General features: G+C 58.0%; 1 protein-coding gene across 1 annotated transcript in view; it reads right to left on the reverse strand.

Annotated features, from left to right (window-relative positions):
- Positions 1–242: 242 nt before the first annotated feature.
- The window catches only part of prrc2a (proline-rich coiled-coil 2A), a 17,677-nt gene continuing 5,639 nt past the window's right edge, over positions 243–12,280 (reverse strand). Inside the window, 8 exon segments of the mRNA XM_061253407.1 lie at positions 243–6,204; positions 6,487–6,712; positions 7,767–8,067; positions 8,523–8,746; positions 9,276–9,753; positions 10,286–10,369; positions 10,767–10,944; positions 11,568–11,670. Coding sequence (XP_061109391.1) covers positions 3,438–6,204; positions 6,487–6,712; positions 7,767–8,067; positions 8,523–8,746; positions 9,276–9,753; positions 10,286–10,369; positions 10,767–10,944; positions 11,568–11,670 — 4,361 coding nt within the window. The 3' untranslated portion in view covers positions 243–3,437.

Below are 12,280 nucleotides of genomic sequence, written 5' to 3' on the forward strand. Positions count from 1 at the left end.
TTTTGAATGGACTTCGATGGGGGATTTTACTTAGTGGCTCCAGACGCTTACTAAGCTGCAATACTTCCGGTAACCACTGGGGTCCGCGAGCTTCTGGGGACCCTGGTCGAGTCAGTGACACACACACACACACACACACCAAGCGATGTCGCCCTCTGTTGGTACGAAGCTGTGTGCACAAGCCTGCAGCAAAGCCAATCAAAACACTCGAGCCATGACGAGAAATAACCCAGGACAAGCAATTTCCTTTAAAACAAACAAAATTTTATTTTTTTCCCTCTGTATATTTTTTTAATTATAATAAAGACACTTCTCTTCTTGTACATTGCTCCCTTGAACGTAAAAAATGGCAACATCTTGGGTGGGAATGTAAGTTGGGGCACACAAACTTGGGATACATAGCGGTTTACATACGTGTATATGACCGCTTCCATTTATGAACCATAATGTTAGAACTTGCACCTCTCTCGGTGCTGTAGTAACGCTGGAAATATATTACAACCTTTGTGTATGAAGAGAGAAATGCAGCCCACACTGCACGCGTGGGCTCAAACCACACGAGACCGCGGCAGACTCAAGGTCCTCCTGAGAGTCAGGTGGGACCAGCACAGGGACAGACAGGGATGCTGGGTAATTGAGTGTCTAGAAGCCAGCGCCATTTCCTCGTCAGTGAACGGGACACAAGATAACTTCTCACTCCATTAGTTTAAAAGGTTTCATACTAATATTAATTAAAAGAAAATGCTGTCAAATACCCAGACAGCTGTATGGAACAGTTCACTCAGATTTACACGTGCACACGCACACGCACACACACTAAGCACAGAGGAACTCGGGTCCTGGGGAGCCCCCGTGCGTTTTTATTGATTAATTTATTTTAAAACATCCACTCTCTCACTTGCAACAGCTCAACACACACTTCTTGTTTCGTCAGTTATTTATTTTGAAACAAAGTGCAAGTCCGGCGCTGTGTCTTTGGACTCTCTGTATTCCACAGTTTAGCGTCAGAGACCAGGGTACCCGAGCTTCAACAGACAGGACCCCACTGATTCCCACCTGGCCGTCTACAACTTCCATTAACCCCTTCAGTCCCAAGCCCAATATGGAGAGGTTACACACAAATCCCGACGGGGTTCTGGCCCGGGTTGAGAAAGTTGAGCAATCAGTAGATTTTCAACAGGAGCACAAAGCAGTCACTTTGATTGGTTGCAAAGGTGTGAGGCCAACAGTGCCATGTGGCTCTCCTGGGACTGAAGGGGTTCACGAAAGCACTGCTTCTTAAAACTTTTTGAAATGGGAACCCAAGTTAGAACCCATTATCGTTCAGGAACCGGTGAAATACCAGCAGCACAGCCAGACCCACCTCACACACGGACCCACGACCTGTACAGGGGTCCCAACCCACAGTTTGAGAAACGCTGAATTAAAAGAGTGACGTAGTTTGAAAGGACAGAGAACAGCCTGGATGAGCCCATCACTGCGGGTTACACAGGGTCCCTCGGGAGCCAAACGGGGACCCAGAGCCAGCAGAAGCTAGCGAGACCACCCGGCCCCAACCCAAGACCGTCGACAGACGACACTCGCAATTCAGGCGCGCTCCAAAACTTGTGCCCCGAAATGCCTTCATGCACCAAACCACAAAAAAAGTTTCACTCTGCAACTTGAGGCTGCGTCTACACCACAGAGAAACCCCAACTTACTTGAGAAAACGAAGATGTACATTTTAAGAGAAGCGAACATTCGAACCGTTTGAAAACATGGGATGCTGTTGAACATGCTTGATGGCGCGTTCGTCTGACGTACGACACTGATCGATCGGACTACGACATCCGTTTTTGTACAGTCTTGAGCTCAGGGGGTGCTTTTTGAAGAAAACAAATACAAATAAAAAAAATAAAAAGTAAAACTCGTCAGTATATCCATTCCAAATATGCAGCGCATCAAGAACCTGTGCATAGTCTGCTCCGGCTGTCAGTAACCTCTCAGACCCAGGCCAGTGCCCGTCCCATAAGCCTGGATCCGTTATAATGCATCACTTCTGTTCCGTGGTGAGGGAGGAACCAAGGCAGGCCAAGATCTCATGTCACCATCAGATACACGGAGGCAAAACCGCCCCAACGTTCTCATATAGCTTCATTAACGACGCTGTTGAGCGAGGGCAACACCGCCCACCAGACGACCAGGCAGGCGTGTTAATGAGGACCAATTGGAAAGTCACTTTCTTAAAAGGAAAAGCATTTCTTGCTATACTCAGATCTGTATGCAAAAAACAAAACAAAATAAAAACAGCAAGATTTGTGGACTGTGGGGGGAAAAAATGACCCCTTTGTTCTCAGATATTAACCTATGAGAAACGGAGTCATGAAAGAAACTGCTCCTCACTTAGAAGAAAGCGCTTCAGCTTAAAGCCGGCAAAAAAAAAAATTTGTTCTTCGCAGAAAATATTATTTTGTGGGTACGATCGAACCACAGAATGTGGGAAAAATCTTAACAGAACAAACTAATCAGGAGCAAGAGGAAACGAAAGGGTGAGAGACAGGAGCAGGGTGACAAAACTAACCACGGCGTGATGTTGAACATGCAGTAAGACACCGACACCCAGAACTGAGCGCATGGTCAGTGGATAAGTGAATACGTTTGCAAGGCTTGCTCGTTATTGATGGATTAGAGGTCAGAAACAGAGATGAAAGGGCATTGTACAAAAAAAGATTTTAATGACCTGCTTTTTTGCAGCAAAACGAGGGGGGGTAAAAAAAAAAGAAAAAAAAAAAAAAAAAAAAGGAAAAAAAGAAGGAAAAAAGAAAATAAAAAGTACACACCCCCCCAGACATTACTGAGGCTGAGATTCAAATTGGAAATTGCAGGCAAAAACAAAACACAAAAGAGGAGGAAATTCTAGTGTACAATTGTTCTCATTAAAATACATAGCCCCGCCTCACCCCCCCCACCCCCTCCCCCAAAAAAAGGAAAATATGCAGAACTGCCATTTTTAATACCTCCCCAAGGCTGAACTGTGGTATAATATACAAACACATACATATAAACATTGGCATCTCTACTCTGGAAAGCATATCTGAACCAAAGACACCACTACACCAACACTTTCGGCATGTGATCACGCCATATACTGATTCTCCATTGTGCTTGTATATGCTAACTCTCCATACATTTTTCAGCCAAAAGGATGCTTGCATTTAAAACTGACCGGAGAGGTGGGAAGGGATTATCAGATAAACTGTGTGTGTGTGTGTGTGTCTGTGTGTGTGAGAGAGAGAGACACAGAGAAAGAGAGAAAGAAAGAAGGATGAGAGGATGGGAACGGACAGAGAGAAAAGAATGAGCATATGTGTGAAAGAATGTACAATAATGTGCTAATATGTAAGGGGGGGCGGGGGTTGGGCTAGGTGCGCTTTCAGAAATGTCGTAAATTTTTCGGTTCACTTGCGATTTTTGGGGGAGGGCCAGTTGCCCCGCCTGTCACCGCGGTTACCACCGCCGTTGCTGGGGCCGCCGCCTGAAGGCCCCCGTGGACCTCTAGCTCCGCCCCCGGCCCCGCCCCCGCCCCCGCCCCCGCCCCCTGGGTTCACGCGTCGGTTCTGGCGTTCGGGCCCGGGCCGCTGGCTGGAGAAGCTCCTCTTGTTTGCGGCCGACTCTTTCGCGCTCATCTCTCTCTCCCGCTCTCCTCCGGCTCCCCCTCTCCCAGACGGGTGGTGGTGGTGGTGGGAGGGGTAGGACCTCCCCCCACCCCCTCTGCCCCCCCCTCCTCCTCCTCCTCCTCCTCCTCCTCCTCCTCCTCCTCCCCCTCCTCCTCCTCCTCCTCCTCCTCCGGCCTCGCGGTCACGGAAGTCAGCGAAGTCGCTGCTCTCGGAGGCGGTCTCCCACTCCTCGTTGGCCTGGTCCGAGTTCTGGTTGGAGGCGTCGGGCGACTTGGCGCCCCCCCCCGGGCGCGGCAGCGGCTGCAGCGGGGGGGCGTGGTGGGGGCCGTTGCTGCCGTTGGCCCCGGCGGCGGGCGGCGGGCCGTGATTGGCGGGCGGCGGGCCGTGGGGCGGGCCGTGGGGCGGGGGCGGGCCGTTGGGGAGGCGCGCGGCGTTCTCGCGCTCCTGTCTGAGCCGGCGGAAGCGCGGCGGCTTGTCCTGCTGGTGCTGGGAGCGGCCGTGCCGCCGCCGCCGGGGGGGGCGCTCCAGCGCGCGCCCGGGGAACACGGGGCCCTCAGCCGGGGCCGCGGGCCCCGACCCGCCGTTTTCGGGGGCGGGTGGAGCTGGAGTCGCAGCGTTGGCGCTCTGGCTTGTTGAATCGGCCGGCTTGTCCTTCCGCTCCCCTCTGCCCGAGTCTCTGGGGGGGGGCTGCTGCTGCTGCTGCTGCTGCTGCTTTCGGGCGGGGGGGGCCGAGGACTTGGAGCCCCAGCTCTGGGAGGAGGACGACGGCAGGGCGCCGGGGCCCGATCGATGGCCGCTGGCCCCGCCGCCCCCGCGGCCCCGTCTGGAAGGCACACCCCTGGGGGTGAAGACACGGGCCTGGGGGGCCCCTCTGTGGGGGCCGGGGCCAGGGCTGGCGTTCACCGCTCCGGGGCCCCCGTTCTTACGCTGCTGCTGCTTCCTGTCCTCCCGGTCGGAGTGGGCGGGGTCACGGGGCAACTTCCTGTCCTCCCGGTCGGAGTGGGCGGGGTCACGGGGCAACTTCCTGTCCTCCCGGTCGGAGTGGGCGGGGTCACGTGTCTGCTTCCTGTCCTCCCGGTCCGAGTGGGCGGGGTCACGTGTCTGCTTCCTGTCCTCCCGGTCCGAGTGGGCGGGGTCGCTCTCGCTGCCGGTCTCCGAGCCGTGCTGGCGCCTCCTCTTGGGCACCTCCTCCTCGTACTCCGAGCCCTCGCTGCGCGTCTCGCTGCGGTTCCGGGCCCGTCCCGGGTTGGCCCCGGCCACGCCCTGCCGGCCACGCCCGCCGCCGCCGGCCTCCCCTTTGAGGGAATCGTGGTTGCCCTGGTAACCCCCGCCACTGCGGCCTCCCGTGCGGGCGCGCGCCGCCCCGCTCCCTGCGTAGGTGCCCCGGTAACCCCGGCCGCGCCCGTAGAACTCGCCCCGGCCACGCCCGGCCCGGCCCCCGCCGCGGGGCACCGGGTGGTAGGAGGCTCCGCCCGTTTCGTACGGGCGCTCCCGCTCCCTCCGGCCTGCGTCTGCTTCTCTGGGGCCTTTACCACCCCCTCCTCCTCCTCCTGCCACCCTCTCCTTCCCTCCACTCCTGGACTTGGCTGCCTGGGACACGTCGTCTTTGGTGGGGGGCCCCTGGGAGCCAGGGGGGGCCGGGTCCTGCTTGGCTGGGGGCTGGTGTCCATCTTGCTCTCTGTCCTTAACCCCCGGTGTTCCCGCCCCCTTCTCTCCTCCTCCGCCACCTTCTCCTCCTTCTCTCTTCACCTCTCTCGCGATCGGCCTCTTGATCGGCCCCACCCTCTTGCCGGCGCCGCCCGTCTGATTGGCGGGTTTGTTGCCCTCGGGGGCCGTGCCGGGATTGGCCGGCTCCTCCCCCGCTTTGGCGCCCGTCGCCATGGCGTTGGCGGCAGACTTCCTGCCGTGGGAGGAGGGCCCCGGGCGCGGGCCCCACTGCGTCTCGGTCTTGTGGTCCCGGCCGCGGTGGCTGGACCTGGGGTGCGGCTGCAGGGCCTGGGGGCCGCCCGGCTTCTCGGGCTTCCGGGACGCGGGCGGGGCCGCGGGGTGGGGCTTCTCTCGCTCCGGCGGGGCGGCCGGCTTGGCGCCCGCGTCCTCCCGGGCGGAGGACGAGGAGGAGGAGGAGGAGCAGGAGGAAGAGTTGCCGGCCTTCTTCGCGGCGCCCTCCCCCGCCGCGCCCCTCTCCCGCCCGTTCTCCAGGGGCCTGGGCGCAGGGAAGCGGGCCGGCGGGCCGGGGTGGTTCTGAGGACCGCCTTCCAGCGGCGACAGGTCCGCTCGACCGTTGCGGTCGTAGTGGGGGTGCGGGGTCCCCCACCCCTGGCCCTGCCCGCCCCTGGGGCCCTCGTCCTGATGGCCGAAGCCCCGGTGTGGGTGGGGGCCCCCTCCGTAGTTGGCCCTCCCGCCCATGTAGGGCTGGAGGTGCGCGGGGGCGTGGGGGGGCGGCGGCGTCTGGGTGGAGGAGCCCGACGGGGATCCGGGGGCCACGTTCACACCGGGCTGCTGGGGGCCGGCCCCGCCCTCTCTCAGACGCACGGGAGGCGTGTCACTCCTGGGGGGGGGGTACAGAACACCAGGTCAGGCAGTTCACACCCTACCTACAGAGTCTTACTCCTTCATCCTACACCCAACTCCTGTTCCGCATCCCTTATTACATACCCTTTCACAGCCAGATTTAGTGTGCAGTGTTATCACACACCTTGGAGAGCATTGTGCGTTCCCCTCCCCTCCCCTCCCCACCACCACAACACACACTTTAAGACACTTTACACGCGTTTGCATGGTCATGAACAATAGACTCGTGTGTGGAGGGTGCGTCTGCATCCCGGCTCACCTGGGGCCTTTCGTGCCCTCCTCTTCCTCGTGAGGAAGCTTCTGCCGCAGCGGGGACCCGAGGCCGCGGCCCTCGCCCACCCCCGAGGGGAACACGTCCGCCCCCCAGGCCAGTTTGGGGTCCATGGGCGGGGTCCCGCGCTGGGGGTGTGGCGGGCCGGCGTGCTGTCTGTCGAAGGCCTCCGAACCGGAGCCTCCCGAATCGGAGCGCTCTCGCCCCATCAGACCTGCCGCAGGGGGAGGCGGGGGGTTACACAGGGCTGCAGGAGGGCCCCCAAAACCTCCAGCACACAGCGCTGCTCGGGATCTTATTACCCCTTTCGGTCCCAAGAGTGCCGTGCAGCACGCAAGCGTAGCGGCCATAAAATCCCAAGAGTGGCACTCCCTGCAGTTACACCCTTTCAGCACATCAACATGGCTGCTGCACTATTGTTTTCAGCCCCTATTAAACCCCCTTCCAAATTCTCAACTTTCTCATTTTCCTCAACCAAAGCCGAAACCTCTTGGGATTTGAATGGAACCACTCAGGCTTGGGACTGAGAGGGTTAATCAATTGAAACATTACATTACATTATTGGCATTTGGCAGACGCTCTTATCCAGAGCGACGTACAGTTGATAGGACTAAGCAGGAGACAATCCTCCCCTGGAGCAATGCAGGGTTAAGGGCCTTGCTCAAGGGCCCAACGGCTGTGCGGATCTTATTGTGGCTACACCGGGATTAGAACCACCGACCTTGCGTGTCCCAGTCCTTTACCTTAATCACTATGCTACAGGCCGCCCGGGAGTAAAACAGTAGTGAGCCATCACAGCAGCGTAATTAACACAGGTAACATCTCACCTGGACTGTAATGCTCTAAGCCCTCTGAACCTCTGAATCCGCTGTACTGTATTACTCCTTATCATGGCTGCACAGTATATCATATTTATCGTTATCGAGAAACGAACATCGGAGGTCGCAAAAGACTGCTGGAATGCCCACGAGTGGTAATTATTTAAACTGACGTTCTGTTAAATCCCTCGTATTCAGGGGACATAGGCTATTCACTGTCTGGGGTCTACGTGTGCAGTGTGCCTAACGGAGAGCGAGAGAGGGAGAGAGGTTTGGGACTGGGCACACTTCAATATCTGTCTATTCATGGCAGGTCACGTAGCCATGGCAACGCTCAGCAGCGGGACGGCGGAGGGCATGTTGTCCTCGCATCGCGCAGCCATCCGCCCCGTGTCCGGGGCGACAGGCCGGCGTTCCCGCGCCCGGCGGGGCCACGTTTCGGGGACTCACCGGAGGGGTGCATGCTGGGAGGATAGTAATCCATGTGGGAGGGGCGTCCCGGCATCACTCTCAGGTCCATGTACGGGGTCATCATCATCCAGCGGGGGTCAAAGTTCAACGGGAGCGGAGGCGGGCGTCCCAGGGAGCCCGGTGGATAGAGGGGGGGCTGTTTGGGCGCCGGCTGGGCCGGGGCGACGGGGGCAGGCCCCTGGGGGCCCGGGGGGGTCAGGGGACTTTGGGCAGACTGACTGTGCTGCTGCTGCTGCTGTTGCTGCTGCTGCTGCCACTGCTGCTGCTTCAGAAGCTGCTCCTGTGGGAGAGGGGTTATAACAGTGTCATGAGAGGTGTGAGAGGGGTTATGACAGTGTCATGAGAGGTGTGAGAGGGGTTATGACAGTGTCATGACAGGTGGGAGAGGGGTTATGACAGTGTCATGATGAGTGGGAGAGGGGTTATGACAGTGTCATGATGAGTGGGAGAGGGGTTATAACAGTGTCATGAGAGGTGTGAGAGGGGTTATAACAGTGTGATGAGAGGTGTGAGAGGGGTTATAACAGTGTCATGACAGGTGGGAGAGGGGTTATAACAGTGTCATGAGAGGTGTGAGAGGGGTTATAACCTGGTCCCCACAAACACCCAGACACACATACACAGACAGAGGCACACACACACGGGCGCACACACACACGGGCACACACATCGTTGTTTGCCGATTAAAAAGCGAAACTCGCAAAGCCCAACAGAGAGCCGGGCGGGAGGTCTGACCTGCTGTTGCCGTTGGAAACGCGGGGGCAGAGACTTCTGGTACTTGGAGTACCCCTGGCTTGGAGGCCCACCCCCCGGGCGTCCGGCTCCGCCTCCCAAACCCTCCGCCTTGCCCGCCGGGTCAGCTGACACGCCCATCACCCTCGCAGGCTCCTCCTTGGCCTCCACAGGGGAGGCGGAGTCTGGAGGCTGGGGCGCCATGGCAACCGCGCACTGCTGGGAGTCTGGGGGTCAGAGGTCAAAGTCACAAGCAGGTCAGAACTGGTTTTACGGTTGCGTAACCTCCCGTCCACTACACAGGGGCCCAGAGGAAGAGGAGAACCTCAGAAAACCTAAAATTCCAGTCGACCAAACAGGGTATGGAACCGGAAGTAAAACATTCATACAAAATGACGACTGCAAAACGCAAACTAGTAACACTGTTAATTGACAAGTTTACATCAAAATGATATCAAAATTAGACAAAGGGAGTGAGCTTAAAGGCTGTAGCTAAAGAGTAGCCTCCAGGGAAAATGTAAGTGACATAAAAAATGACTGGGACAAAACATTCTGTCGACTGACAGCAGCCATCTTGGATTTTGAGAGCAAAGTTACTGGGTTATTGGCTTATAATGACACCAAATGAACAGAACTAAAATAAACAGATGATTTAATGTCCTAAAAAGTAATTTCACTTTCTAAAACGACACGGCACATCCGATTCACAAAATGGCCGCCGGCAGCCATCTTGTATTTTCCCGAAAGCCGCCTCACCCGCACTGGAGTCGTGGCTGCCGTTGCTGCCGGCCCTCTGCCTGAGGGGGGCGCCGGAGGGTCCCGGGTGGGCGGGGCCGGCGGACGGGGGCTCGTCCGGATCCACGCAGGGGGAGGCGGAGAGGGCGGGGCTGGGCGCGGGGCTGGGGGCGGGACTGGGGGCGGGGCTGGGGGCGGGGCCGGCCTGCTGCAGCTTCTCGTCCAGCCGCTTCAGCTTCTCGGCGCAGGCGGCCCGGCGCTCCTCCTCCATGCGGCGCTCCTCCTCCTCCCGCCGGCGCCGGGCGCGCTCCACCGCCGCGGAGATCTCCGAGGACGACTGCTTCCGCCGCTGCCTCCACGCCTCGTCCTCGTCCTCGCCCCCGCCGGGGGGCGGCGTCGCCGCGGCGACCGGCCCGGGCTGCGGGGAGGGCGAGGCCCGCTGGGGGGCCGGGCCGGGGCAGGAGGCGGAGCTCGGGGAGAGCTGGGGAGACGGGCGGTCCTGGAGGGGGGGGGATGTGAAGTCAGGTTTTTCCTCAATTAGAAGTACTCGCATGCGTCAGGAAACAGACGTGCGTTCAAGACCGCGAACTGCGTTTCAACGATTTTCCATTCGGTTCACCACCGACGCTTTTTTAATGGGAACGGACGTGACATGGGTCTAACAACACTTGCTAAAAAAAATAAAAATAAAATACAAACAAAAAAAAAAATGAAAAAGGTAAGGGCAAATAATACATGGATTAAAGTGAATTATAACAGACAAATGATTGTCATCTTTTGTTCTGTTGGCATCTTCCCTGTTGGCAGCCATTTTTGCCAGCCGTGAACTACCTTCCCAAACGGTCAGCCAACGGTCGCCAACATTCGTGGCGAACAGAAAAAAAGTTTGGATATGCGGGTGAGCTAACGTTCGCTAACGTCCGCCGTCTTGAACCCAGGTCAGCCTTGGCACCTGCTGAATTAGGGCTAAGTGGTCCGACTGCTGCTCGAACCCCCTCCCCCTGCCCCTGCCCCTCCACTCCCCACGGTACCTGTCTGTAGTGCGGGGGGGGGGCCTGGCCCAGGAGCGGGGGCGACGGCTGCTCCACGGGAGCCCCCAGTCCGGGCCTGCGACCCTGCAGGGGGAGGGGACCCCACGTTACCTAACAGCCCAGCGCACGGCGGAGCGGTAACCCCGCCAGTCCTAAGCCCAGCATGAACCAGCTCCACCGGTCTTGGTAGAGACACTTTTGTCGGGTTTTAATAGGGGCTCAAAACAATATTATAGCAGTCATTTTGATTGCTTGAGTGCGCCATATGGCGGTCCTGGGACTGAAAGGTAGTGAAAGGTAGATCGGACAGCCAACACTGCAGTTCACGGTATACCGGCATCACAAACGTAAACACCAACAGCTTGGGGGTCTGGTTTGTTACCATGGAGACGACAGAGCTCCCGTACACGCGGAACGGCGCGCGAGACAGTCGTCACGAACGGCAGAACAGGCGACCCAGGGCCCTCCCCGCCCGCCTCACCTGATAGGCTGCGGGAGCGTGCTGCCCCCAGCCCCCCGCCCCCCCCTCCTCGCTCCAGCCCGCGGGCGGCGGCTCGTCAGGGGGGCCGGAGGACGGAGGGGGCGGCCGGCTGTCCACGCCCACCTCAGCGCCTCGAGAGCGCGCCGCAGACACGGCCTCATGGGGGCGCTGCGGCTCCCTGCACAGGGGGGGAGAGAGAGATGGAGGAGGGGGAGAGAGAGATGGAGGAGGGGGAGAGAGATGGAGGAGGGGGAGAGAGAGATGGAGGAGGGAGAGAGAGATGGAGGAGGGGGAGAGAGAGATGGAGGAGGGGGAGAGAGAGATGGAGGAGGGGGAGAGAGAGATGGAGGAGAGGGAGAGAGAGATGGAGGAGGGGGAGAGAGAGATGGAGGAGGGGGAGAGAGAGATGGAGGAGAGGGAGAGAGAGATGGAGGGAGAGTGAGTGAGTTGAGTAGTCAAGCCACAATGGCACTCGTTCCCATGTCAGTGACAGCAGGTACCGCTCATAAGCAAGCAAGCGTTAAACTAATGCCAAATTAATTATGAATTGTTATTATATTTAATCAACAGCTCCACTATTTATTAAGGGACCACAAACAATGTATTACATAGCGGCAAATTATGTTAGACAGAGAAACTACCAGTGGGCATATTTGGGTAGGCTTATATCTAGCGTCTGTAGACTGTATGTCTATATTCTACATTTGTGCTCAATTGTACAAGCTATTTTCTGTGCTTTTGATGCAACTTTTTGATGCCAATAAAGCATTTCTGTTTAGTTTCTAGAAGGTTCCCCCTCACCGGGTGCCGTTCTTGGCCTCGGCTCGCTCTTCCTCCCCGTCTTCCTCTCCTTCATCATCACTGAACTTCAGTTTGGCCGAGTAGTCGATCTCCTCATGCGCACCTGCACAGCGGTGACAGAGTAAGCACACAGGCGTTAAAGTAGCGCCCCGACACTCCACACCAAGGCGCTTAGATACCGCACACACCTCTCCAGCCAATCACTGTGCCCTGCGCCCACCGCTCACACCTCTCCAGCCAATCACTGCGCTCTGCGCCCACCGCTCACACCTCTCCAGCCAATCACTGCGCTCTGCGACCACCGCTCACACCTCTCCAGCCAATCACTGTGCTCTGCGCCCACCGCTCACACCTCTCCAGCCAATCACTGCGCTCTGCGACCACCGCTCACACCTCTCCAGCCAATCACTGTGCTCTGCGCCCACCGCTCACACCTCTCCAGCCAATCACTGCGCTCTGCGACCACCGCTCACACCTCTCCAGCCAATCACTGTGCTCGGCGCCCACCGCTCACACCTCTCCAGCCAATCACTGCGCTCTGCGCCCACCGCTCACACCTCTCCAGCCAATCACTGCGCTCTGCGACCACCGCTCACACCTCTCCAGCCAATCATTGTGCTTTGCGCCTCCTTAACCAACCGCTACATTCAGACCAAAACCTTTTCTAGACTCGCAAGAATGAACAGATTTCCAAGGTTGTTTTTCGGTGTCGC

This window comes from Conger conger, chromosome 9, assembly GCF_963514075.1.
Source record: "Conger conger chromosome 9, fConCon1.1, whole genome shotgun sequence".
Classification (NCBI taxonomy): domain Eukaryota; kingdom Metazoa; phylum Chordata; class Actinopteri; order Anguilliformes; family Congridae; genus Conger; species Conger conger.